The sequence below is a fragment of the Caretta caretta genome, chromosome 1, assembly GCF_965140235.1.
Source record: "Caretta caretta isolate rCarCar2 chromosome 1, rCarCar1.hap1, whole genome shotgun sequence".
In the NCBI taxonomy this organism is placed as follows: domain Eukaryota; kingdom Metazoa; phylum Chordata; order Testudines; family Cheloniidae; genus Caretta; species Caretta caretta.
Genome location: NC_134206.1, coordinates 264,220,519 through 264,248,100, shown reverse-complemented (window position 1 = coordinate 264,248,100; position 27,582 = coordinate 264,220,519). Strand labels below are relative to the sequence as shown.

At 43.6% G+C, this 27,582-nt stretch overlaps 1 protein-coding gene across 3 annotated transcripts in view; it reads right to left on the bottom strand.

Moving 5' to 3' along the window:
- The window catches only part of GUCY2C (guanylate cyclase 2C), an 83,865-nt gene that overhangs the window by 35,198 nt on the left and 21,085 nt on the right, over positions 1-27,582 (bottom strand). For all 3 annotated transcript variants that reach the window (XM_075124244.1, XM_075124245.1, XM_048835325.2), the window contains 11 exons: positions 26,863-26,975; positions 26,199-26,266; positions 22,132-22,347; positions 18,949-19,070; positions 17,932-18,028; positions 13,023-13,128; positions 10,259-10,397; positions 8,675-8,760; positions 7,655-7,766; positions 3,353-3,434; positions 210-315 (listed from right to left, as the gene is read on the bottom strand). In XM_075124244.1, the coding sequence (XP_074980345.1) occupies positions 210-315; positions 3,353-3,434; positions 7,655-7,766; positions 8,675-8,760; positions 10,259-10,397; positions 13,023-13,128; positions 17,932-18,028; positions 18,949-19,070; positions 22,132-22,347; positions 26,199-26,266; positions 26,863-26,975 (1,247 nt within the window). The remainder of the gene's footprint in view (positions 1-209; positions 316-3,352; positions 3,435-7,654; positions 7,767-8,674; positions 8,761-10,258; positions 10,398-13,022; positions 13,129-17,931; positions 18,029-18,948; positions 19,071-22,131; positions 22,348-26,198; positions 26,267-26,862; positions 26,976-27,582) is intronic.

Sequence of the window (27,582 nt, the reverse complement as noted above, 5' to 3'; positions counted from 1 at the left end):
GCAAAGAACTTGTACTTGCTGTATTAAGTGGGGAAGTTACTGGGGATTAATCTCATTCCTCTTCTGCATAGTGCATAGAAGGTGAAAAGACAGTGAACCAGTTTTAACAGATACTTCTACCACTGTCAGAGCCCAAGCAGTAGTCTTGATAGTGCAGAGACTCTGAACCCCCCAACCCTCCCTCCATGGGGATATCTTGTCTCTCCTACCTTCAGACTGACGTGGCTTGTCTCATTGGTCTCCAGAGGCAGGATCTTGTCAGGTGGTATGTGAGACCATTTCTTCTGCCGAAGTGCAATATCTCTCCTGTATTTCCTGTGAAATAAGCGAACCTGTTTAAGATCATCCTATCAAACAACTGGAATCCATACTGCTGAGTGCAGTGGGGAATCTTGGAGTACTAGAGAGAATTCTGCACACCAGCTCCTGTACTCTCTTCTTCATGCATTCCTGGAGAGCTTGCTCCTACAGATCCCAGCTTTGAGGCCTGGAAGGGAGAAATACCCTCTCCATCACATACTCCTTTTTCCCCTGACCCTAGGGAAATCTGGGCTCTCTGAGGTTTCAGCACTATAGATTTGAAGGGGTCAATGCAGAAGACGAATTGCTGGCAGGTTGCTGCCGAATTCTTCACATTCACACACAGGGGAACACAATGCAGAATGAATCTGCGATAGTTTATACTGTTTACTTTTCTATGCTATTGAACATGCTCTGAGGGCAATCCCAGAGGCAAACATGGATCAGATGAGCCCCTGGCAGCAAGGCTCTTGCAGAAATAAGTTGTACTAGCCAGGAAAAGCAGGAAGCCAGTGAGGAGGCAGCAGAATGAAGTAAGGTGACTTCTTGTAGAAGGCCTTTGCCTCTGGCAGATTTCCTGATTATATCAGGGAATAATCCTTGGAATTGAGGCATGGAATCCCCTGTCTTTTCTGTAGGAATGTCCTCCCTCAACAGAAGAATAATAAGAAAACTGTGAAACAGGAAAACAATTCATTGGAATTTCTATTCTTCGATGCAGGTTACTCCTGTATAAAAAACATGGGCACCACAGATTGGTTAGTGGAATGCTGGCAAATCCTGGACAGTGATTGACTGCTGGAGAATGCTCTGGAACACTGAAGATCCTAGAATGCTGACTGACATAAATATTTTATGTTTCTAACATATTTTAACTACCATTGCTAAGGGGAAAGGGAGGAAGTGTCCATTTTTAGATGTAAATGTTTTTTCTGATTTTAGTCTGAAATGTTTAGTTGCATTTGAACCATCATAATTTGCCAGTAGGAGCACCAGTTAAAGTGCTAGACAGTTAGGAGATCATGGGGCTCTAGTTATATGGGTCTCCCTGTATCTCTCCTGAATTCCCCACATGAAGCTCTAACAGCATTCAAGAACAGACAGATTTCATAAGGGAGAAATTTCAAGATGGTTAGGAAAACATTAAATTGTGGAAAATTCCCATTTCATAATCTTAACTAGAAAATTCTATAAACTATCAATAAATAAGCCAAATAATCCCAATAGAAAAGAAATCAATTTTACTTGTTAGTATCTAAGCACTTATTGGACTGGAATGACATGTCCAATGTCTAATACTGGTTTTGTGTTTTTTGAGGACTCTGGATTGATTTGTTTACTTGGAAGTCAGAACTACCCAGAAAAGTGTGGGATAGTTTAAGAACTCCACACACTGGGTGATATGTAAGGAATGATTTGAGCTCTTGTTCATTTTCTTGCCTAATGGATTCTGAGGAGTATTATTATCATCTATCAAGAGATGAGATTTACTAGAGCAGGAAATCACTGCACAATTGAAACTCGGGTCAGAAGACCTCAGTTTAGGTAAGCCGCTTGTGGAGCCTGGCTATATTGATGGGAAGAGCAAAATTGGTATCAGTTGTAAACAGTCATTAATCAGGTCATTAACTGGCTGACAAAAGAGAATGACATTGTCAGGTCTGTCTTCTTCCTTGAGAATTATGAGGTGATCCACTGCATCATCTGAATTAGCTAGGACTGTGAAGTTTGGTAACATTTCTACATGCAAAGTGTAAATTTTTTGGAAAAAATAGCAAGAATTGATTCTGAGGAATCCCCAAGAATTTCTTACTGCATTGGAGGCTCTCGGAGACCACAGTGATGGGTGTGGCATAAAACTCTAAATAGAATTCAATGATTAATTATCTTTGCCATCAGTAGATTCATTGGAATAGATTCAGGAGGGGTAACAGCACCTTTGGCAGAAGTACAAAGTGTCTGGAAATAGCCTTTTGTCAAATTTCTGCTAGCTCTTCAACAAATAAACAAATACAGATTAACTTTGTCTGTCAGTCTGTTGACATGTTTGTCCTTAGGTTTGGGAACAATGAACTCTTCTGTTTCTTGGGTACAGCTGGGCATCCAAGTGTGGACTGACTACATCAGCTTGGATTCTTACCTCATGGAGAGTGTTAACTAGCAAAGAGAACACATCAGGGCAAAATGACAATGGTTAAAGTGTGTTACAAATCAGGTGTTCAAAGACAACAAGAAAATTGGATTCGTATGAAGTCCTTTGATCTGTGGAAAAGGAATCATCTGAGCTACTAAAGGTGGAAGGTCCAGGTAAAATATACATCTCTGAAACCGCTGAAAACGACGGTTCTGAGTCTTATGAATATGAGAGATATATAGATGCACTGGAAATGGGTTGAATTTTTTCTCTGAGAGGATCCTAGAGTGGGTTTCAGTTTCTATTTATCTGATTTTTTCCATCATGATAGAAGCTTTACCACAATCTAGTCAGAAAATTTTAGCCATAGAAAAAGTGAGTGAACTAGCTGCAATGAAGCAGGACAAGTCTGGGAAAATAGTAAGAGACAAAGTTGATCTAGACACTGTGGTGCCAAAACTTTCTGGTATTTTTATTTGTGCAATGACACAAGATTGAGTCATCCTTCCAGGAAGAACTGTTGGAAGTCACCAAAAGGGTAAAGAAACATAGTAGAGTAATAGAAAGGACTAAGTGTGATCAATAAGTGAGAAAAAATCTGAAGGTTGGCCTTGTCCTCACAAAGACACTTGCTAAGTTTGTGTGTGTATGCAAAGCAGTGCTTTCTAGGGGGTGGAATAGGCCTGACCACCTGTCACGTCTACCCACCTGAACAACTGGATCATTTCTCAAAGCAGGGAGTGCTGAATGCAGGTGCCATGCGTGGTGTCTACAATAGAGTGGCACACACAGAGAGAGAGAAGCCAGCAAGAGCCTTGCCAATGGGTAGGAGATAATTGGACATATTTTCAAGGAGCGATCAAACAACCCATGCCCAGAAGTACCAAATGGAGGAGAAAAGAAACATGAGGCTGATACCTCAACACCAGCAGAGCGATGATCACAACCAACACCACGGTCCCTGTGAGTGCAAAGACAGCGATAGTCAGGATGTGCGGGCCTGCAAAGGAGGGAAATTGGAAAATATACAACCTTAGTGAGAACACTGAACACATTGTATTAAAAAATACATACCCAGGGCCTGATGCAAAGCCCGTTGAAATCAGTGGAAGATTGCCTCCAGTTAGGAAGGCAGAACATCAGGTCATCAATAAATCCGTCAAGCAGATATGCATGAGGAGTCATGAGGTGTCTTGTCTCCCTGCCAACCCCCTGAAACATGTGTCTCACTTGTTGAAGACTGCACGATTCCAAACTCACATTTTAATAATGTGACTGGGTGATGTTTGAAATGGGAGTATTAGAGCACCAGTTTTGTTCTTGAGGCTATGCTACCCTCTAGTGGCTACTGACACTATAGCATGCTAAACAGTATTCCACCACGAATTAATATTCTGTATTCTTCCTAAAGAACCAGAATGAAATTTATGTTGGAGTGTATAGACCCATCCAGGGATTGGTAGGGTGGGCATTAACACTCTGAGCAATAGAAAAATCAAAGGTAAAAGCCCTAATTTCAAGGAATGTCATGGGAAGAGTAGCAGAATTGGATCAGCAGTTGCAAATTACAAATTAAAGTTGCCAAATTGCTATAAAAGGGTTGTGTTCTAGCTATTGAGTTTGGTTAGCTTGCTAGAGGAAAGAGCACATAGCTAGCTAAAAAAGTTTTGATAGGAGGTGGATGGTAACAGTGACTTAAACTTTGGCTATCTAAAGCGATTTTCTGTTTGCATATATTTGTTTGGAAACTGGCTGGAGGAAGCCTTTTTAAATTCTTGGCTTTGGAAAGTGTTTTTGTTTGTTTGTTTTGCCTAAGCTGCAAAAAATCTGGTTATATCAGAAGTTGGACTTCTAGATTTGCAAGTATTGGTCCCGTGCTTTACTATAGCCTGCTTGGCTGCTACAAATTGAAAATGGTAGTTCAGGATTAAGCATATACTAAGCTTAATAGCTTTGCATTTGTGTTTTCATAGACTTTTGGACGGTTCAGGCAGCCTATTTGTGGGGCTAAAACATATGATCTGGTCTCATTACACTGTTTCTACTATAGAGGAAACTAAACTGTGTAAAAACATCGGGTTTCCTACTTTGGGGCTATAAATGACTCCCTGAGGCATTTTCTTAAGGAGTTTGAGGGTGGTGGAAGAATGTAAATGAAAATACTACACTCCATGTAACATTTTACTGCAAATGGACTCAAAATTGGGGGGAAACAAATGAGTGGTACCTCATCTTAGCTACGTTTGCACCATAACACTTATCAACATAGACAGGTAGGACTTTAGCTTAATGTGCTAAGTAACTCTCATGCTAAATAATCAAAGTGCTCATTTGCTCTCTACTGGGCTTTTGGTGCCACTGTGTTCCACAAAACTCTGAATTCTAGTAGTCTGGATTTAAAATCTGATTGAATACAGAAGGAAATTCTGGTCACCAAGAGAAAGTGGTATGTCATGGTTCTGTGGTCCAGACTTGTCTTGGGTCACACAGAGGATCAGTAGAAAGCTATCAAGAACTGAAACACAGTCTGGGTCAAGCCAGTGGGAGCTAGGTTGAGCTGACTTTTACTGAGAGCCTCCCCTTGCTTGTTTCATTTGCAAAGAGTGAAACTGAATGCAGGTTAAGTTGAACAAGTGGAACTTCATTAAACCCTGTGCACTGCTCTCTCCCTGAGGCTGGAAGCAACTCAGACAAACTCCACCCATTCCCTGTCCCCTCCTGTGCTGTCAATAACAGTCCCCATCCCTTCAGGGAACATGGCTCCAGTTCCACTGATCACACTATACTGATGGCTGAGTTAGTATCAGCCTGTGATGGAGAGTCTGTCTCAACAGGACAAGGGAGAAGGGGTTAAAGTGGTTAGCTGGGCCAATTAACTGCCCAGGCTGCACCTGGAGGAGGAGCCAGAAAGCAGGGATTAATTAGAGTCAAGGCTTAGCTAGACAGGAACAGGAGCGGTCTGTATAAAGCCCAGAAGATGACAGCAGCTGGGGGCTGCAGGGAAGTAGTCTGCAGTCACTCCCTGGGAGAAGGGAGATATGTTTAGGACTGGAGAGTAGTCTACAGCTACTCCCTGGGAGGATGGAGTTTGGGCTGGCAAACCCATAGAGCCAGAAAGGTGGGAAAAGCAGCAAGGTATGGGATAGAGAAAACCCTAGCAGCTGATGGAAGGGCCCCTGATCTGGAACCCAGAGTAGAGGGCAGGACCAGTTTCCCCTGCCAGCCACTGGGGAAGTAGCGCAGACCAGGAGGCATGGAGCAGACTGCCTGGGACAATTTGTGTTAAAAGATTTTGATACCCTGGAAGGGGAAAACACTGAGTAACCTAGCTGGAGGGAAGCAGGAGCTCTTGAAGCAAGAGGGGGACTGTTGACAGATTGATGGGGTAGAACCAGTGGTGAGCTGGAGCCGGTTCGCGCAAACTGGTTGTTAAATTTTGAAGCAGTTTTAGAACCGGTTGTTAACCCGCTTCCCTGCAGGGGGCGCTGAGGCTTTGATGGGCTCCAGCCGGGAAGTAATGTAATTCCTCCTCCGGCCACCGGGGGCGCTGCGCTGCGGGAGCCATGTGGGCTGCCGCCTGGCCCTGGACACAAGCCCTGTTGCTGCTGCTGCTCCCCTGGCCCTGGGGCTCCCGATGCTGCCTGGTGGGTCCCCGGCTGCTCTGCTGGGCCTAAGCTGCGTCCTGCTGCTCTCCCCATGAGTACCCACCACCCTGCCCGCAGCCAGCTCCTGCAGCCAGCCACCCCCGCAGCCGCTACCCGCAGCCAGCCCCTGTCTCCAGCCACCCCCCGCCCTGCCTGCAGCCAGCCCCGCCGCACCCCCCGCCCTGCCTGCAGCCAGCCCCTGTCTCCAGCCAGCCCTGCACCCCCCCGCACCCCCCTTGCCTCCAACCAACCCCGCACCCCCTGCCCTGCTCGTAGCCAGCCCTGCACCCCCTGCCTCCAGCTAGCCCTGCCCCACGCCCCTGTCTGCAGCTGGCCCCACATCCACTGGTGCCCTGCAGTTCCCAGGGCAGTAACCCTGCACACCTGCTTCAATGAGGGGGGCAGGGAGCAGCTGGGACCCACACATGTGCACACCCCAGGGTGACCAGACAGCAAGTGTGAAAAATCAGGACAGGAGATGGGGGGTAATAGGAGCCTATATAAGACCCCAAAATCGGGACTGTCCCTATAAAATCGGGACATCTGGTCACCCTAGCAAACCCCCAGGGAGTGGCGGGGACCCACACATGTGAAACGGAGCTCATTTCTAGTTCAGGCCCATCTTTTTAAAAAAGAACTTTAGGCAGGGTTAACATACATCTGTATTTTCCCGGACAGGTCAAGCTTTTTGGTTCTTAAATCGCCGTCCAGGAGGAATTTTTAAATTTAAATCGCCGGGAAAATACGGACGTATGGTAACGCTGTTGGTACAAAAATACATACTGGGGCACATCCCTTAAATCAGAACTTTTTATAGGGAACCAGTTGTTAAGATTTTGGCAGCTCATCACTGGGTAGAACTGCAAGAAGGGGTGTTGCCCTGGCAGAGCTAATCCCCAGAACAGCCAGAGGAGGCACCATCTAGTCGTGAGTGAAGTATAGCCATACTGAACTGTTCTCTACCTGAAGCTTTTTGTACACCTTGCAGCTACTTGCATACAAGACACTTTGTTAATATAGAGTTAAGCTTTCTGGCTCTCCACACTGCCCTAGGCTCTTCATGCTCATCCACAACATAAGAGTTTGTGTCCAAAAATCCAAATGTTAGAAAACCAGTAAATGAGCAGTTCAGGTTCCAGGATTATGGAGGTACTATTGCATGGGCCAGGGAAGCACAAATCTTACAAATGTAGGAAATGCAAAGTTAGGGAGACACCTGCCATGCAACATTAACTCTGCCCTTTTGGTCCATCACAGTGCCATTGCACTTCAGTAAAGGTTTTATTGTCCAAAGTGATCTCTTCCAGCCACCATCATGTACACCACAGATCAACTGTGTTGCATAGAGAACAGCAAGGCTCCTAGCAGTATATGAACAGAAATGAACATTTGAAGTTGTATTGGGTACACAGAAAATGACAAGTTTAGTTAGGGTAGGATAAGGTACTGTTATATTCTCAGCTCCTATTGACATCCCTATGGCAGTTAAGATTGGGTGGCCACATTGCTTAGTAAGTGTTATCTTAACCATGCATGAGCCCCCTCCATTAGGAACCAGTTTTAGTAGGTATCTCACCAGCACTTGGAATGTCACTAGGCAGCTTCTGGTTCCTCCAGCTGAAAGATGGGCTGGTAGTCATTGGTTTTGTCTTATTCTGATGAGTGTCATACTGCAGGAGGGGCCGGAACTGTGAGAGAGTATAGAAATGAACTTTGTTAATAGCTGTCACACTCAGTCCCTTTCCTTTGCTTCATCCTCCCATAATGCACTACAGACTCTCAGAAAAATAGACTCATGCCCTCTACTGCACTGCTGTGTCCCCTCCAGCCTGGTTCATGTTTCTGTTTTTCATATTCTGCCTGTACTACTACTCTGTCCTTCCCAGAAGTGCAGCAGTCTACCAAATAATCAGGGTGACTTCTTTCCCCACTTGCCTCATTGTGCTGCTGTGAAGAGGCATGCCCTCAAAATAGCAGAGAGGGGATAAACAAGTTCCCCTGGGCCTGTTCAACACCAACAAGGCACACCTGCAAGGCTTGTTCTGCCTGGAGTCGGGGGAGCTTAAAAGGGAACACCTGCCCCAGGAAGGGGCAGTGAAAAGGATGAAAGCTGCCCTGCCTCAGAAAGCCAAGATAGGTTCATTGAGAGACAGCAACAAGCTTCACTTCTCCCAAAGCTGCACAACTGAGCCTCAAAACAACATGCCTTATGAGGAGGGGCTGGAGATTAGACCCCCGCATCTAGATTAAGCCCAAAGAGCTGACCTAGGGAGACTGCCTGAGTCCCAGGTCACTCTTACTTTTCTTTAATTTCCCTTGGACTCCTCTTGCCCAGAAGGGAAGAAAGAGAGAAGACTTTTCATTTGTTTGCTTGCTCCAAGAACCCCTTGGGCAGCTTCTAGCAGGGTGAGAAAGACAGTACAAGGACCTGAAGTGGGGTCTGGGGGGGGACTTGGAGGGACCCCTCCCCTACACCAACAGCTCTAGTACACCTCCATTTCAGCTCTCTCTCTTGTCATAATCACACCCTAACCTAGGGCCTCTAGTTTCCCTCTCACAGTTCACCACAGGATACCTTCTTAATGGAATTACATACTTGATAGGTATCTACTGATGTATACAATAGGGACAAATTGACATCAAGATCTCCAAATTCATCCAGGGTTACTGGACCCAATGCACCTGTAGACACAAGGAACAGATCAGTGAAGGAGCCTAGCACTTTCCCAAGAAGCATGAACATGTGACAAGAAGAGAGGTGTAAATTAAGAGACTTCTGATGTTAGGATTTTTCTTCCCATTAACCTTCTGCATCTACACTAGAGCATCCTTCTTAGCACGCACCTCAGCTTATTCAGCCTCTGCTTCTCCCTTATTTGCATACTATTTTTTGCTTTAAAATATGAGTTTGACATTGGTAAAAGGAGTAGATCTAACAATACTGAAGAATGAAGCCCTCCCTAGCCACAGAAAAGATACAACTTATGTAGCAACCAGTCTGTTTTATTTCCATACACTGATCCTGCCACTGTGCCTTTAAGGGACCATCTCTAGAGGTGAGAGGGAAACTCTGATTCTATCCTTGGCCTCAAAGTCGGTCAACAAGGAGGGAAATACAGAGATAATTTATGTTCTTTTCTGCTGGCTTCACTTGGTCTAGATTTTCATCTTTTGAGGGATATCTGTTTGGGTCTAATAACCTTGTGTACCTTGCCATTTTAACCATACTTTTTCTTACCCTGCTGCTTGCTTTCTTATGGTGGGGAATGCATACATTCCATAACTCAGGATATGTTAATGTTACAGACTAAGGATTTTAGGGTGGAATCTTCAAAAGCACTTAGTATTGACCTAATTCTGCTCCCTCTGAAGTCATTGGTGAAATTGATGCTGATGCTTTCTTGGCCAATGTTAGCTGTGGCTGAATATTTTCTACTATACATACTCCCCACACTGCCATCCAGGACAATGACAAAAGAAGAACTTGCTACATTTCTGGGGATGAAGATGAGAGATGGATTTGGTTCAATGTTATGTATACTTCATCCTCATCCAACCTTGTGTTTAGCCTAAAATAAAACCTGGATGCCAGTCAGATGATAGGAAAGAGTCTAATGGACTCTGCAACCCACTTGGATGCCTCACTATTACACATCCTTTGGTCCACCCAGGCAATAGTTCCCATGTAGACAATTAAGTACTCTATACCTACATCAGAAAAGCACAATGTAATAAGGCCAGGGAGCTTAACATATGTCATCCTATTCTGTGCTGACCAGGGAGTGCCCCTCCCACTATACAGGAATATTCCTCCTTTGTCATTTCTGTACCCTTTACACCGCAAGATCAGTATGAAGAGCCTGCAGCCCAGGAGAGATTCTGGCCCCCAAACACTTTGGTCCTCATTGAAATTTATAAAAAGTTTCACCTCTTTTTTGTAGGTGATGTATACGGAAGGGGATTCTCTGTGTATGGATATTACTTAGTCTGTTTCTTCAGTGCTGATTATCATAGTATATTTGGGAAAATCAGTTGAACAGAAAAAGAGGGAAGATAACTCATTGCAGAGTCTAAACCCATTCAGCAATAAGGGGAGTTCCCCTCATGCCCACCTGGAAAATGAACTCCCTCTCCCCACAGTCCACTCAGTGAGCTGTTGCTCAGAATTGTACTTTATTACCTTTAAATGTGATGTTCCGAAAATGTTCAATGAAATCAGCAGGACTCCCAACTGACTGTTGGGAGAGCAGAAGTTTCTTCAGGACGTGTCCAAAGAGCAAGACTCCATCCAAATAGCCAACAATATAGTCATTATTCAGCTAGAATAGGGGAAAAAAAGAAGTTGGCAACACAGCCTGTTTATACCTCCATCCAAAACTGCAGCATCGTTTGGAGTATCAGCTCAGGAGAAACTTCAGAAATGGAACAGCAGAAGCTGCTGCAGGTCAGTCAGGTGCATTGGCAGTGGCGTGTGGGGGCTCAGGCTTGGGAAAATAGGATGCTGCAAGATGGGATTGAGGTGCATAAGCGGAGTGAGGTGACGAAGCCACCGGTCTGTAGTAAGAGGATATTGCGGGTCAAGATTAAGGTGCAGTAGTAGAACTGGGGAGGTCCTAGGACTGGAATAGCAAGAGGTGCTGTGGGTCAAAAGTATTTTCCAGTCGACACCTCATGACAACTGTTGGTTTCTGCATCTTCCATGCCTTGGGTTTAGTTCACGAGTCTATAATACTTGATGGTGCCTCAAAGGTTTCTAGAAGCCTGCAGGGGAGACTTGGTGATATTAAAGGTACATAAGGCACTAATCCTGCCTGACTTTTTTCTGATGCAACCCAGGTAGCAGAAAGTTGACCCAGAAAAGAAATGCAGCGGCACAAGCTTCAAACAACCCTGGATCTGCTGTGACATTGTAGATGACAGGTCCCAAATGGACAGAGTCAGGGCACCCATAAAAAAACAAAAATCACTGAATTACCTTTCATCAGAGTTTAAAGCTGTTGTTCTGTACCAGAGGGCAGTAGCGACACCATTACACTTATCCCCAGGGGCACAAGGGAAGGCAACTAAGCCCTGTAGCTGTACTGCTCAGCTAGAAACCTGTTACAAGAGGCTCTCCCACTTATTCTCCTTTGGGAGCAAGGTGCTTCATCTCTGTCTTCCCACAATTCCCGCAAATCACAATTCCAGACCCTTCCTTTTTCCCTGGCTTCCTCTGTACTGTAGCGGAGTTTCTGTCTCTCAGGCCTTGTTTTCCCCACAGTCTATGTCTCTGAAACCCGGCCACCACTCCTTTTCCCCCCACAGACCCACCACATCTATAAATCCTGCCTGAATTGTGTAGTATAGCTACTCTAGAATACAACTGATAGACTTTATAGTCACCCCAAAACTTGAGATACAGTCTATATTTTCTATTCCTGAGGGCATTCTGTGCCAAAAAAATAAAAAATTCTGTGCACAATATTCTAAAATTCTGCAAATTTTATTTGTCAAATAAATGTGGAGGCTCCAGCATGGCATTGGGGAGCACAGGCCACTGGCTGCACAGAGGTGAGAGATCACTGTGCAGCTCCACCTTCCCTCCCCTCCTCTGGGACACGAACTCAGTGGTGAGGCTGCACCCAACCCTGACACAGCGCAAGAACCAGGCCTGCCCCAGAAACACCCCAGAGCCCTGCCCCTCCATGCCAGGTGTGGGCAGGCAGGCCCAGCAAGGCAGGATCCAAGTGTGAAGGGGCTTAGGATGGGGAGATCCAGGTATGGGTTTAGAGGGTTCTGTATGGGGCAATCTGGGTGCGGGTGGCTCAGTGGGGGATCTGGGTGTGGGGGGAATCTTGATGCACAAGGTCTTGTTGTGGGGTTCTGGGTGCAACACTAATGGGACTCTCCCGGGGGTCCAGGTGAAGGTGGTTGGTGCTCAGCAGCGGGGGGTCTGAGTGTGTGTGGGGGGGATAGAGCTCAGCAGGGAGGGTCTGGATGTGGGGACTCAGTGTGGGGGTTCAGGTGCAGGTGGTTGGGGCTCAGTAGGATGGGGATCTGGGTGTGGGTGGCTCATCGGGGTGGTCCAGGGAGATCATCGGCGGGTTCTGAGTGTGAGGTGCAGGGTGAGGCTCAGCAGGAGAGTCTGGGTATGAGGGGGTCTGGAAGCACGGGAGTTGGACGGATGGGGGAGCAGGTCCCTGTGCAGTGAACCCTCACCCTGCAGCTGAGGAGCTATGGGTGCAGGAAGTTCTTGGGGGGGGGGAGAGGCATTGCAGAATTTCCTACAGCCAGGGGAGAAGTCTGGGGGTGGGTCTGACCTGGCCCCAGATGCCATGCTGGAGAAGAGAAAGTCCCATCCTCCTCAGCTCAGACGGGACTAGCAGCTGAGCCCAGCGCAGGGTAGGAGCCACCAGCCATGTCTTCCCCAGTCCTGCCCCCACCCCACAGTGATTTACTACTCTGCTGGCTGCCCTGGGCACCTGACCGCTTTTGTGGCTTCCCTTTGCTTCCCCATCAGAAAGTCATTTTTCTGTGGGGAAACAAAGAAATCTGTGGGGGACATAAATTCTGTACATGCGCAGTGGCATAGAATTCCTCCAGGAGTAAAAATTTTCACAGTTCTCTCCCAAGTCCCATGAACTAGACATTTGCAGGCCAATTAAAAGCTTTGAACCTAGTTTGGGCCTCATAATGTAGCACAACTATCTTGCATCTTTGCTTTGTGATGCTGTAACTCTACATCATGATGTCAGATTACAGCAGGAGGATGAGAGGTCATCCTGCATCATCACATTGTCATGACATGAAGAGTTAAACATTGCTATATAATGCTGCTGTGTTGTAATGTGATTAATTTGTTTTGTGGGATGAGTACAGTCAGTAGCAGCCATTTTTTCTGGAACACTGTTGTGTGAACACAGGTGAACTGGATGAAATGATCAGATATGAAATAGTGTGGTTACCAGGTATTCATCCGTGGAATTTGGTCTGTAACTGGGTGGTGGCAGCGTCAGGACAAGGACATTCCGCATATAATTGTCTGATGTGGTGTTCTGAAAGTACATGTTACTGTAAAGAAAAACACAAGTGCTTCAGGGACAATGATAGCAGGAGCAGGGGAGACCTACAGCTCTTCATACCTAGAGAGACCTTCCCTCTCCCCAAAAGGAACTGTTGATTAACAGGTTCACATGGTGGTTCTCAGACTTGACATTGTAAATCACTTTTCACTGTGGTAGATATATCTCTTTCCATTGTTCACACTGTCTCTGTGGCAGCTATAGTGTTTAGCTACACAAAATGGTAATATTGAGACAAATCTGAAGAGACCAGATAAAAATAAACACATATGCCTAAGTAGATTCTATTGCCCTGCTTTGTTTCTGTGCTGTTTATTTTCTCTCCCTGCTTGCAGCACTTTACACATAGAGAGACTGAGTCCCAAATCCAAAATGCTATCTAGGCTCCTAACTTCTATTAAAATCAGTGGAAGTTAGGAGCTTAAATACCTGGGCCTGAGTCTCTTCTTGGTGTCTTAAGTCTCCATGACTACAATCTCTCCAGATCACTGGTCAATTTGTTTTTGACCTCTGATGCATTTACTATCCCTCTAATTTTGGTGTCCTTTACAAACTTGATCACAGTACAATTTACACTAAAGAAACACTTGGCCAAGAAGGATATGAAATAGCTAAAAGAGTCTTTGGAAACCATCAAAGTCTGGTGATGAGCTACGATAGCAGGATGAGTCACTGCTTGAAGTTGGCTGCTACTTCACTCCATAACAGAAGCAGCTCCGCAGACTATCTGGAAGTGCTCCACAAACCACAGTCTGAGAACCACTTGCTGAAAGCATCACTGAGAGGAGACTGGCTATAAGTATCAATGGGAAGGGGCAGTATTTGTATTTGATACAGTTGGATTGCTAAAAACTCCTTTTGTGAATCTCATCCATTAACTCACATTTGATTGCTCATTCTTGTCTTTTTAACTTTCAGAATGAATTTGGTGCTAGAATAAGAGCTTTGGGGACCAAAGTCCTCTCTTTAGCCCAAGCACAGGCAGCAGCAGCAGCTTCCCCACCCCCAAACACACTGCCCCTGCCCTTAATAATACCCTCAGACATTCACTCTGCAACTTTCACCCTGAAGGGATCTCAAAGTGCTTTACAATCAGGCGTGGACTGACCAATATGGAAAATTCCCTGGAGCCCACAGGATTTAGTAGCTCTGCAAGATCCCTCCTAGCAGTGGCTGACTTAGTTCTACAGATCAACATGATCTATGCTTGAGTCCTGGCTGGCAGAGGGCTCTTGGCCCAATAGAATTTAAATCCACAGAGCTATCTGGAGAACTCCAGCACTGGAGAAAAGTGGGGCCTGACCCAGTTACCCTGTTTGGATTTAGCATACTTCTGTGTTTGTGTATGAGAAGGCCTGATCCCATAAACTACAGGGTTATTCTAAAATCAAACACAAGCAGCAGTGAATGGCAGCAGGGCGCCACGGCACTGAGGCAGCTGGCCCTGTCAGAAGACCACATGCTGCAGCAACTGCAGTGGTGGCTCCCATCCTCCTACTGAAGGGAGAAAAAATCATCTCATCCTCCCCATCCTGGGCAGAGTGGAGATTTAGTCTGTGCTATCACTGCACAGACCACCCTATCTGTAAATATTTATATGCAAGGTGGTGATGCAGGGCCATGTATAAATGAATTTATCTTCAAAGCACTTCTGTAGAGGTTGTCTATTTGGCATCGGCAAAGCACATTAGAAGGGTGTGATTTGTAAAATGCTTTAACTGCCCCATGTTGACCTTGCTGGCATGAACTAAAAGGTACATAGATCGTGTTAATATAATCCTTTTAGCTTGTTCCAGCAGGATCTACACAGGACAGTAGGAGCACAGTTCATTGAAGCACTCTATCAGTTACACCCCTCTAACGTGCTTTGCCAGTGCCATGTAGACTAACCCTTAGTGACGTGCCCAAGGTCTGTGGCAGAGCCAGGAATGAAGCCCAAGTGTCCGAGTCCAAGGAGCTTGCCTTAACCAGGAGCACATCTTCCTCCCCAGTCTGCTCTTTACAACTATATCAACAAGCACCACTGAAATATAGGCAGCTGGGTGTGGGAGAGAGACAACCAGTTTCAGACACCACTCTGCACGCTAGTGAAGGCAGGGAAATTGTGGCTAAGGACACCAGGGCACCCCCCTGATCTGATGGCAAGTGTCATAGAATCCTTGATGTCAACACAACGCTTATAGGACTCCACGTTTTAAAGGTGCCATCTGAAAAACACAGACACTGAGTGAACTACAGGCTACTTCATGTATTCCCTTTGGAGGAGGAAAGATTGAGCTGAGCCTGCTGGAACTTTAACCTGTGATTCCAAGAGGCGTTTGAACCTAGATCTTAGATTACTAAACTATTCCTTCAGTGCCTCAATCCTGAGCCAGAGAGGCCAGCTCTAGGATTGAGAGGCATTCAGACTCCATGGTCCTGGGGATTCTTGGCCTCTCTGAGGCTACCACTACTGGAACCAGTTAGTATAAATGGTGAAAACACCTACTGTCCTAGTGATATTGAACTGAGATAACCATTTCGCATAGACCTGTAACCAGTGAAAGGCTCCATAACCGATTCCTAATCTGAGTTTTCCAATTTCTTTGCCTGCCAGCCATAGCATGGATCTGATTGGAACTGGTGATTTATAGTCACAGGATATTTAGAGTACCATGAATAGTACCCTGTTTTGTGATATTTTCAATAGCTCTTACATCATTCTAACATCCATCATAAAAAACTGTCCTATACATACTAACAAAGAGATGGTCAATATACTACTGCTATCTGATTTCCTTCAGATTTATATACTTGCTCATGTCCGAGTTTAGTATGTTTCAAAGAGAGATTCAATCCTAGGGCAAATCTGAAAGATCATTTCTCTCAATGCCATCAATACTTATTGACAACAATTCCCTTTCCTGTTATTGCAGATATGTGTTTGAGTGAAAACTTCTAAGGCCTCCAGCTTCTGTTCCATCCTGTAATGAAGTCAGAATCTTGTATTTGTGAAATCCCATTGAGATCACTGCCATGGAGGTCATTGCAATAACTGGCCTGGTGATAGCCTCTCTCTCTCTCTCACTCTCACTTTTATATATGTGTGACAAACTGGAAGATCAGAATAGCAAGAAAACACTCAAGGGGTTAGAGGAAATGGTAAATGTAGGGAGATTTTTTAAAAATCCCGTATGTCATTTGGCCAAATTATGCAACCAAGTAGAACTGTGTAGGAAACAGTTTTCCTGTCCTGTGAGAAATTTCATGATTTTGAAAAGCTTCCCATGCTACAGTGGAACAAAACTGAGACCTCTGAAATTTGTTTTGTGAAAAATCAGAATGACCAACTATAGAATAATCAATGGCCTACTGGTTACAGCACTCACCTAAGATGAAGGAGACATGAAAGAGCTAGGTTTAAGTCACTGCTCTGCCTAATTCAGAGCAAAGACTTGAACTGTGGTCATCTACATCCCAGCTGAGTGCATTAGCCACCCAGCTATTCTAAGGTGGATCTCTTCTGTTGGAGCTGTTCCACTTTGTGTAAGTTAAATATTCATTGGATCAGAAGGAAAGACTGACTCTATAGCCCCATGATTAGGGCACTCACCTGGGATGAGGTAGACTTATGTTCAGGTCTCTGCTCTGAATTAGCGAGCAGGCCCATGAACCTAGACATCTTATGGCTCCTGCATCCTAAGAGAGTGCCATAACCAGCAGGCTATTCCAGGGTCTCTTGCTCTTTTATTTTGAGTAGAAATTTCAACTCCGAGCTGAGGAAAATTTAATCAAAACTGCCCTTTTCACAGGATTTGACAAATCAACATTTTTGGATGAAAAACTTTGTCAAAAAATTCCTGACCAGCTCGACAGCTAAGGGGGATATGAGAAATGTCTACAATTACATTAAGGGCATAAACACCAAGGGGCAGACCTTCACAGGTATTTAGGTGCCTAGTGGGATTTTCAAAAGCACCTAAACAGGTTAGGTCCCTAACTTCTATTGATTTGAATGAGTTAGGTGCCTAACTCACTTAGATGTTTTTGAAAATCCCACCAGGTGCCTCTCTGCCTCTTTAGGTGCCTCTATACCTTTGAAAATTCTAGCCTTCTGGCCAGATTTTCAAAGGAGCCTTAGGTAGTTAGATGCCCAAATCCTAACTGAGTATCTAACTACCTTAGGGTCCTTTGAAGATCCCATCTTAAAGAAGGAGAGAAATCATGTAAGGTGATCTGAAGAGGCTGTAATTAGGAATACTAAGATGAAATCAAGCAAGTGACTATTTAGGGTTAATATCAGGAAATACATCCTAGTAGGGAGATCCATTTAGCTATGGAATAGTCTCTCCGTGGAAGTGGTGGAAGCCTCACTGCTTATGTCATTTAAAATTGGACAAGACAAAGCCCTGGAGAATATCTTTTAGGGTGCATTCCTGTGTTTTCTGGTGGGGTAGTAGGGAGGAAGATAGAAAAGATGTTAGGTTCTAACTTGATTTCTATTATTCTATAATTTCATCCTGCAGTGAGGTCATGACTCTATGACATCACAGTCCAAAATTTAGATGCCTTAAAAAAAATCTAACATGGATTGGATAAGTGATGTGGAGGATGTGTCCTGGTTCAAACACCAAAAAAGCTTTGATAATTGGCTAAAAGGGGGCCAAGAAGACTATGAAAAGGAGGTGACAGGGAAATGTTTCATGGTAAAATGTCTCCTCAGCATGAGAGTTCCTCTTGGACTATTTCCATTAGCTCCATCCTGCAGGAAATGGGAGTGGGGACAGAAGGAAAACCAGCGGCGATACTTTACTTGTGAAGATCCACCAGGATGATGACTATGTCCTCATCTACTTTCTCTCCCTCTAGGATTGTCTTGACCTCAGCTGGAGAGCCACACATGATGATCACTACAGACCAGGCAAAGACAGATGGAGAGAAGGTGAGAGGCATACAAATAAGGAGGAGGAGGACAAATAGAGTTTTACATACTGTTCCTAGAATATAAACTCTAGAATAACAGGGCTACAGCTGGTCAGGGCTGAGAGGTATTGCCAGAAATGAAAGAACAGATAGTTGTGGGTCAGGACTGAACTACACAGTGGGAGGAGAAAGCTTGCTCAGCATCTGCCCACGTTATGCCTGACCCAGTTATAATCACACCTTGCTTTCATGAGCATTAAAATCGCACGTAGATTGAGTGCAACATAAACTACAATCAGTAACATGGTATAGAAGGTTCTAAGGCAAAGGGTATTAGAAGAATAAACCATTAATCTGTCACTGGCTTCCTTATTCTCATGCTCCCCCCTCCAATGATGTCAGGGATTAACATTACCATAAGCACTTGTTAATAGAGCTGAGGCATCACCACCATGGCCAGGGTTTCCAGTAGGGATTGTTCATTCCCCCATGTTTGAAATGAGCCCCCTTGTTGCACAAAAGGGGTGTGTGTGTGAGAGAGAAACAGACACAGAGAAAGCAGCTTGGCATTCTAGTAACACTGGAATCCAAACTATGACCAGGGGCTGCTGGGTTATGAATGCTCCACTGGACAGGGCTTGTAGGAAGACAGTGTCATGTCTGCAGAAGATAATCTACCCCAAGAGGCATCTACAAGCAGAATATGCCCATATGCTTTATCAGGACAGTGGGGGAATTGAGTTCTGTGCCATCTTCCCACATTCACAAAAATGGAAAAGAGTATCTGTGCTTATGATCTTCTGTCATAAGTGGAAAGATTTTCCCCATAACATAACCCAGGCAGTAGTGCATAGACAGAGATCAACAGCATGCATGCAAGGGAAAGAGAACTCTCATCTCCCCTTACCATTGCTTTTCCGGGTCTGATCCTTCACAATTTTCTTTAATTTTTCTGGTGTCCTTAAAACCTCTTTGAACGTCAGCTTTAAAGAGAAGTATGAGATTCCAGCCTCTAGTGCATTGAGGTACCTGATGCAGGGTAGGAAGTGTGGGTTATAGATCAGCTGAAAATATTCTAATGCCTTACATTTATATAGCACCTTCCCGCATTAATAATCCTAAAATGTCTAATAGACTGTTTACAGCACATAAGGATCACTTCACCGACTACGGAAATGTAGCCACTTCTGGGTTGGAATGCAGCAGCCATTCTGCATCAATAAAGTTAAACAACAGAATTTGGGAGGGAAAGCAGTACAGAGAATGTGAGCATAAAAAGGAAAACCTTGAACCTGAGCAAGAACCACTTAAATCTGGTATTATAAAGGATTGGTTCAAATAATGCATTAGTGTAGTAAGATAATTTTCAAAACAGAAAACTTTGAGGAATTACAAAATCTAGTGCAGGTTTCAGAGTAGCAGCCGTGTTAGTCTGTATCCGCAAAAAGAAAAGGAGTACTTGTGGCACCTTAGAGACTAACAATTAAAGTGCAAAGGAGCAAATGTGGTTTTCCAAGGGACTGCTTAAAGACCTGAAGTTTTAAAAAAAAGTGATTAAAAAAAGATAGGAGGCAAGAAAATAAAAATGCAAAGTCAAGTAAGACTCGCTGGAAAGAGATAAGGAGAGGAAAAAAGCAGAATGAGTAAATGCTAGGTAAAAGCAATAAAGGGACACTGTCAATTTGAAAATCCTATTTCTAGCTGAAAATTTTGTACCTCCTATAGTTACAAAAGAGACTTTGGGTCACTGTATCTGAAAAAATTAGTGGGAGAAGAAATAATTTTCTCTATTTTTCCTCCCCTGGTTTGCTTACTTTGTGATCTAACAGCACTTGGGGCACCATCCTTTGAGGTGCTCAACACCTTTTTCTCCCATTGTCTTCAGTAAGAAAAGAGGGTGCTCTGCACCGCAGCAGGTTCATACCCTTAGTGAGTAAGGCTCCAGTCTTGCACACATTCAGGTATCTTAACAACTTTACACACATGAATAGTCCCATTGAAGATACTCATGCCTCTAAATATTTGTGGGGGATGGGAAATAATCAGGCCATATTATTTAATAGGTGCTTTATCAGCAACTGGATTTTTTAAAAGAAAATAGACAATTTAAAACACTTCAAGTTAACCACAACACTTTACACAAAATAAGTCCTTCCTGAATATCACAACAAAAGAAAAAAAGTTTGAACAATTAGGAAGTAAGAAAGACCATGAAAAGTAATATTGATAAAGGAAATACAAGAAAATACTTGGAAAATATGAAAATTCACAAATATGAATGGTAGGAAACCTAAGGTATTAAAGGAATCTAGCTAAAGAATGTATGGTACCATGGACATTTATTTTTGGAAAGTTATGGAGAACTAGGGATATAGCAGATTAGATAAAAAACACTAATTTTCAAAACATGAAAGAAAAATGATCCTGGCAATTACCATCCTGTAAGTCAAGTTTCTATCCTTAATAAAAGGACAAATACTAAGAGAAAATGGTCATTAAACACCTATGAGATAATGGAACTGTGATTGTATTTTAGTTCCCAGTGCTTAAATCACACTGAAGTCAGTAGGGTTTAAGCTGATGCATAAAGTTCAGCAGATACTTATGTGTTTTCCTGACAGAGGGCAATCAAAAATAAATCTTTCCACAAAAACTTGATTGCTTTTTTAGTTTAATTTCTGAATCAGTGGAAGAGTGGAGTGCACTAAATGTAATATTTGGATGTTAATAAAGCAATTGTCTCAATCTTACTTGAAAAATTAATTCAAACTGGGATAGGAACACACTCAAACTGACAATTGGCTGATTGATGGACATAAACAAAGGGTAATGATAAATAGCAATATATTGTGCGGGAAAATGTCTATCGGACTATCACAGAGATTGATATTAAGTCTGCACTAACATCTTCATTTCTGGAAGAAGGAGTGAAATATGCTCATGAAATTCCAATATGATATGAAATTAGGAGGAATTGTACATACCAGTGAGGACAACGAAAAAATCCACCAAGGGACTTAGAAAGATTAAAGTCTGGGCAAAAAGTAACTAAATAAGATTGATTCAACTTGGGAAAAGGGAATATACTGTAACTAAAGGGAAAAAAATCAGAATAATTGATTGAAATTCAGTGGTAATGAAGAAGACTCTAAAAAGCTGAACAAGGCCTAAGGGTGATAGCAGACAGCACATTAGACATGATTTTACAATGCTATGACAGAAAGAGCAGCCCCTGTAGTTGCATATACTGAAGTATCATGTCATAGAGCAGAAAAGTAATAATATCCTTCTATGGCCACGGTCTGGTGAGACCATACCTAGGCTACTGCTTTCCTTTTTGGTAATTTCATTCAGAGAAGAACATTGATCAGAGTTTGAAAGGCATTCAGTGTAACAAAAATAACCAGTGACTGGAGGAACTGAGGAGAGAAAGAATTAAAAGAGCTAACTCAGGCCCTGAACTTGCAAACTTTTATGCACATCAGTAGTACTAAATGAGACCTCTCGTGTGTTAAGCCAGATGTATAACCATTTATGTCAGGGATTTAAAAAGTCTACAAATGTTTGAATGGTGTAAAATCAAGAGCTTGATTTTTTTCCTCCCCTCCATAACCACCATATACACCCTTTCCCCCAGCAAGATACAAGTAACAACCAAACTGATTTGTATCCTGGCATCAAGGAGGAAGGAGAGGAATTACTTATGATGATACAGAAGGTCATTACTAGGAGTGATGTGATGAAATTGAAAGAGGAAAAATTTAGTTTAGATGCCAAGAAATATGGCAGTGAAATCTATTAGCCTGTGAAATATTCTCCCAATGGACATGATGGAAGTCTGTAGCTTGGGAACATTTGCAAGCAGACTGGACATAACATTGGTAAATGTAGTGGAGAGAATATTGCTGTTCTGGAAAGGAGAGGGATTGGATGGTCTAATTGGTCTTTTCCAACTCTCTGTTCTATGAGAGCAACAGAGAGAGTTAGAGAGAGAGAGGGACAAATCTAAGGACAGCCTAAAGAAATCATGTCAGAGGTGAGTCCAAGTTTTCTAGGACAGTAGCTGGGAGAGACTTGGGAATGCTCTTACCAGAAGCAGTCTTCTGGGATGTCATTTGTCTTATAGAGGTAGGTGGATTCCCAAGAGTTGGTTTTGAATGGCAATTTGGACTCTTCCCAGAAATCAACAAAGAAGTAGATCAGTTTTCTGGCTGGAGTCAGGATTCGAGTTAGGTTGTCTTTGTAGTCACATGACAGCCCAAAGCTCCCTGCGGAGATCAGAGGGAGGCCCAATATTGTGTCAACGCTAAGGGGGAAGAGAAGAGGGGAAAAAAAACAACATGGCTGATACATGAATTCATGTCACATCAAGATAGCTACCATGTGATTCACATGGCCAGTACTTTCTCACTTTGTGTCCTGACTTAGTTTTACAACAAACTAAATTTGAAATAATACCCCACCCCATCCTACCAAAGAACAGGTGAAATCTTTAATTAAAATGTCATTACAGCGTAATGGTGCTCGACTGACAATTTAACTAGCCTCGGTATAGGTACACTGCATGACTCCACTACACACTACCCTTCCAAATGATTACGACATAATTATAATGTATTTTATGCAAGGTAAGTCATGTGAGGTGTCATTGGAAAAGTTATGATTTGCTGAATATGATTATCCTATTTGTATGCATGTATCATGTTTGTATCTGAAGTTATAAATACTGACTATGTATCTGTATTTCAAATGTAGTAACGCACGGATAGATGGGTAATGCACACTAGACAAGATGCTTTCAGTCTAGATAGTGGGTGGGGAAGGGCCTATTCAGGGCAATGGGCCATTAAGAAAAAACAATAGGCCTTAGGAGAAGCTTATCTCCCAGCTGGGGAGCCTTCCTGAAAATGCTACAGACAGCCTCCAAGTGATGGCTGCTATGACTCTACAAGGACATATAATGAGACCACATGTCTCTAGGCTCCATCTTGGGATATCAGTATTTTTCCACAGACTGGTCTGGGAACCAAGCTTTGGGAACAATGGGTTCCCGCCATATGCAAAAGCTGTATAAGGCAGGGAGTGACATCATCTGGTGTTCTTCACTCCCTACCCAAGAAGACTCCTGGAAACACCTGAGGAACAAAGACTGGACTGGAGGAAGTGCTGGACCCAGAATAAAGGGATTTCTAACCTGTTAATGAAACATCTGGGGATTCCAAGCTGTAAAGCAAGTGCAGCTTGCCCCTTAAGAATCTGCAGCCTGCTTATATCATCTCTTATGGTGAGAATCTGCTATTCATATCAAATCTATCTAGCATATCAAATTTAGTTTGCATTTTTTGTTTATTTGATTGGTAATCTGCTTTGATCTGTTTGCTATCACTTATAATCTATCTTTTGTCATTAATAAACTTGTTTTTGTTTTATCTAACCAGTGAGTTGGAGTGAAGTGTATGGAAATCATAGCTTGGGGCAAAGGCTGTTGCATATTCCTCTCCACATTGAGGGAGGGGGTGAATTTTATGAGCTTACACTATACAGTTCTGTGTGCAGTGCAAGATGATATGGTTTTGGGTTTATACTCCAGAGGGGATACGTGCCTGAGGAGCTGGGAGTTGCCTTAACTATAGCCTTCCAATGCAGGGGCTGGTCAGAAAGCCTGCATATAACTGCAGCTGGGCGTGTCCCTACCTGTATGTATGCTGGTGAAAGTGCAGGCTAGAGGGCTTTGCAGTTTGTCACAGCAGTACAGTGTGAGAGGGAGCCCAGGCTGGTGGGTCAGGAGGCCAAGTGGTACCCCATTTCTGGGTGGCATCCTGGGGGGAACCTGCCACAGTTGTTGTGATGCCATCTTCTGCTGCTAGAGGTGGGTCTGAAACCTATCAAATTATTTTAAACAGTTCATGGAACAGCTATCAGATGGTGATGATTGTCATTTTCTTGAGGCCAGAGGGGAACTAGAAACAAGCTACCTGTCTGCTGACTGATCCCTTGTATAATCTTTCTCTCAACCTCTAGGTGTGATATAAGAACCTGCAGAACCAGTTATCATATTCCATCTTATGTAGAGGGGTAAAATTATTGTACAGTGCCAGCCTATGCACTAGGAAATCTAAAATAGCTTAGTGAAGTCTTGTTATTTCCATCAAGCCAGTTTTGGATGAACTGTGGGTTGACATCCTTTGCCAGGTGAACGATGTCTGATGAATCACAGGCCATTAATAGCCACTCTTCTTAAATGGGTTTTACCACTTCACAGAGCAGGGCTGGAGGAGAGATTCTCAGAGCTATTGACAAATCTTACTTCTACAACCAGATTTCTTAGTGTATTATGGGGAAGGGGAAATAGTAGTGGTTATAGAGACAAATATGGCAAACCTGGGGTGAATTTATGAAAACACCACTATTTTTTCTCCATAGAGAGGTTGTAATGGGTGAAAGCATTTTCTGCAATGTTGCGCTGTTATCACATTACACTAGAAAAATTCTCCAATTCTTTTAGGAGAATCTTTTACACTTCATAGGGAATATTGTACTGAACAATATGGCAATTACAATTATCTGGCACTGGTATGATAGAACTACTGTCTAACTTTATGTCCAGGTAAAGGTCATTATTATTATTATTATTATGAAGCAATGTAGCTTATGTTTGATGCAGTAGAAAAGGGGGAGCCAGTGGAGGGATGTACAGTGCTCTGGAGGACAACTGATGCAATGAGCCAGAAACATGATTTCATTATTAAAATGGAAATTTACCAGGCTGGTTTAGAGTACTGCCAGGTAAAGAACCTGCTTTTGGTTCCCAAATCTGTTCATTTTACCCTGGGTCAACCTGGTTGCCTAATGGTTAGTGCTCTTCATTGCTATGCAGTAGCTTCAACTCCTCAGAAACCTTCTGAATTAACTAGGGGAAGGGGGGGAGAAGACTTGGGAATTATGGTAAACAACTCAGTGAAGCTCTTTGATCAAGGTACAGCAGGAGTCCAAAAAAGTAATGCTAGGATGCTTAAGGAATGGGATGGAGTGTAATACAGAAAATATTATAATACTGCTATATATAAAGCAGGTAATATTACTGTATAATATAAATCAATCATATACCCTCACCAGGAATAATATGTTCAGTTCTGATCATCCCACATCAAAAAGGATATAGGAGAAACAGAATGGGGTCAGAGGTGGTCAGTCAGAATCAGTAGGGACATGGAAAAACTCGTGTATGAGGGAAACTGAAAAGTCTGGGATGCTTTACCTTTAGAGAGGAGGCAAATACTAGACAGTATGATTAAAAACATACTAAACAGTGAGTGGAAAAGAGAAGGTGGATTTCTATTCATGCTGACTCAGTAAAAGAGCAAAGAAACATTAAATGCAGTTGAAAGAAGGTAAATTCAAAACTGATTAAAGAAAATATTTCTTTCACACAACACACAAATAGCCTACAGAATGCCTTGCAACACAATATCATTTTGGCCTGGGGCTCAGCAGGATTCAAAAAAGGGTCAGACCATAATTTTATGGATAACAATATCTGCACTTATATATACACACAAAATTTTACTCTTGTATTGTTTATGTATATAACAGTAAATATATTTTTAAAAACAGGAATTTTGGAAGGCATATAATCACACATAATTCAGGGAATGAGCAACCCTCTAAATATTGGGGGTTAGGAGAAAACTGTCTCTTAGTGCACGTTATCCCAGCACTGTCTTCTGCAAGGTTTCTTGCACCTTCCTCTGAAGCATCTACTACAGTCCAATGCCAGTGACAAGATACTTGTCTAGATGGACCACTTGTCTGAGCCAATATGGACATTCCTCTGTTCAAGATAATGTCTGTCTCCTGCTGGGAGTGTTGAAGAGGTAGCTTGCTGAGACCTTGAGTGATCAGACTACTTTTTGTCAATCATTATCGCTCCTCTCCTGAGTCCTACCTAGTAAAGCAGTTGCATTAATAAGCCCTTTAGGGGGCATTCTGTCCCTGCCAGAGGTAGTGGCCAGGTATAGGAGCTCTGTAGGACTCTGATTGTGAAGCACAGTATGCCTCACACACAAGTTCAGTGTCTATTCTAGTCTGAGTAGGAAACAATTTTGTTGAGTATTTTACTTCCTTGGAACACAGTAATGTTTTTTTTCTGATACTTACTAGAACATCTGGTACGTGGCATAAGTACAAGTGGGTCCCAGGACAACGCAGCCAAGTGTGCCGCTATTCTGCAAGAGATAAAAGAGCATTTGCAATGGAGAGTGCAAAGTGAGGGAAGGGGCTACTGATATGGGAAATGCAGAATGTGGAGCAAGGCACAGGCAAGGGGGATGGGGGGAGACTGTGAAATGTGAGAAGACACAGCACCAAGATTAACTGCCACTGAGCAAGTACAGAGTGGTGAGAGAAGGGGCTGTGGAATGAGGGAACAGATAAGAGGATGAATCTGGAGCAAGAGAAGAAGGGAGGTGACAGAATGATGCATGGCAGTGTGTGGTCTGCACAGAGGTGTATGACAAAGCTAGGTGGGAGCTCAGTTCTGGAACAGCAGGGGGACTACATGTCGGAATTAAAATGCATCATCAGAGCTGTGTTGGAGTTGCAGGTGAGGAGTGAAGTGGCTCAAGAGAGGCTAGCTATACGTATGTATGGGGCAGACAGTAGGAATTAGGGGGTGCTATAAATTGGAAATGAGGTGAACTGAGTGTCTGTGTAGGAAGCCTGTACTTTGCTGCCAGTACTCACTATACCTGTCTCTAGCCAACACTCAACACAATTTCACAAACAGAAAAGAAGGATTTCTGTAGAAATGCCTAGTACTCACATAGAGCTGCTTGATGACCTCCAGACCCTCACAGGTGGTAGTGCGACAGCCCTGTGAGACATACAGTGATGTGTTGAAGTCATGGTAGGTGGCATTGAGTTTCACATTTTTTCCTATAGAAGGAGAAATGGGAAACAGCATTAAAAGACACATCTACTCACTGATGCACTGAGGGTCCCTCCCTGTTCATTCGTGACAGAGACCAGTACAGTCTCATACTAACAGGGCCAGATTAAGAACATTCTAGGTCCTGGAGACAGAATATCCTGAGCCCTGCTATACTCTCTGCTCTCGGGGGCCTCCCTTCCGTGTTTTTAATTGTTTGGAAGGGTGGGAGGGCCTCAGTTTCAAAAACCTCTGTGCAGCCTACACTTACCCTACAGCAGTGGTTCCAGTCCCATGGGGCTGGGGCTGGCTCCCTGCTCTGGGCATTGTGACCTAGCACTTGGGGTCACAACACTCCTCAGGTTTGTCCCAGTCGCTCCTTGGTCATGATGCAGCAGTGGCTGGGCCAAATTTGAATGCCATTGCAAGTGAGTGCAGATCACAACAGTACTTACTGCAATTCCATGGGTTTGGCGAGGGTGTAGTCTTCTGAGGGGCCTGGGCTATGGCCCCATTAGCCCATCCATTAATATGGGCCTACATACTAAGGTGCCTCCATTCCCAAAATTCACTGGGAAGCAATTCCCCCTACCCTCCATTCCACTGGATAAGATT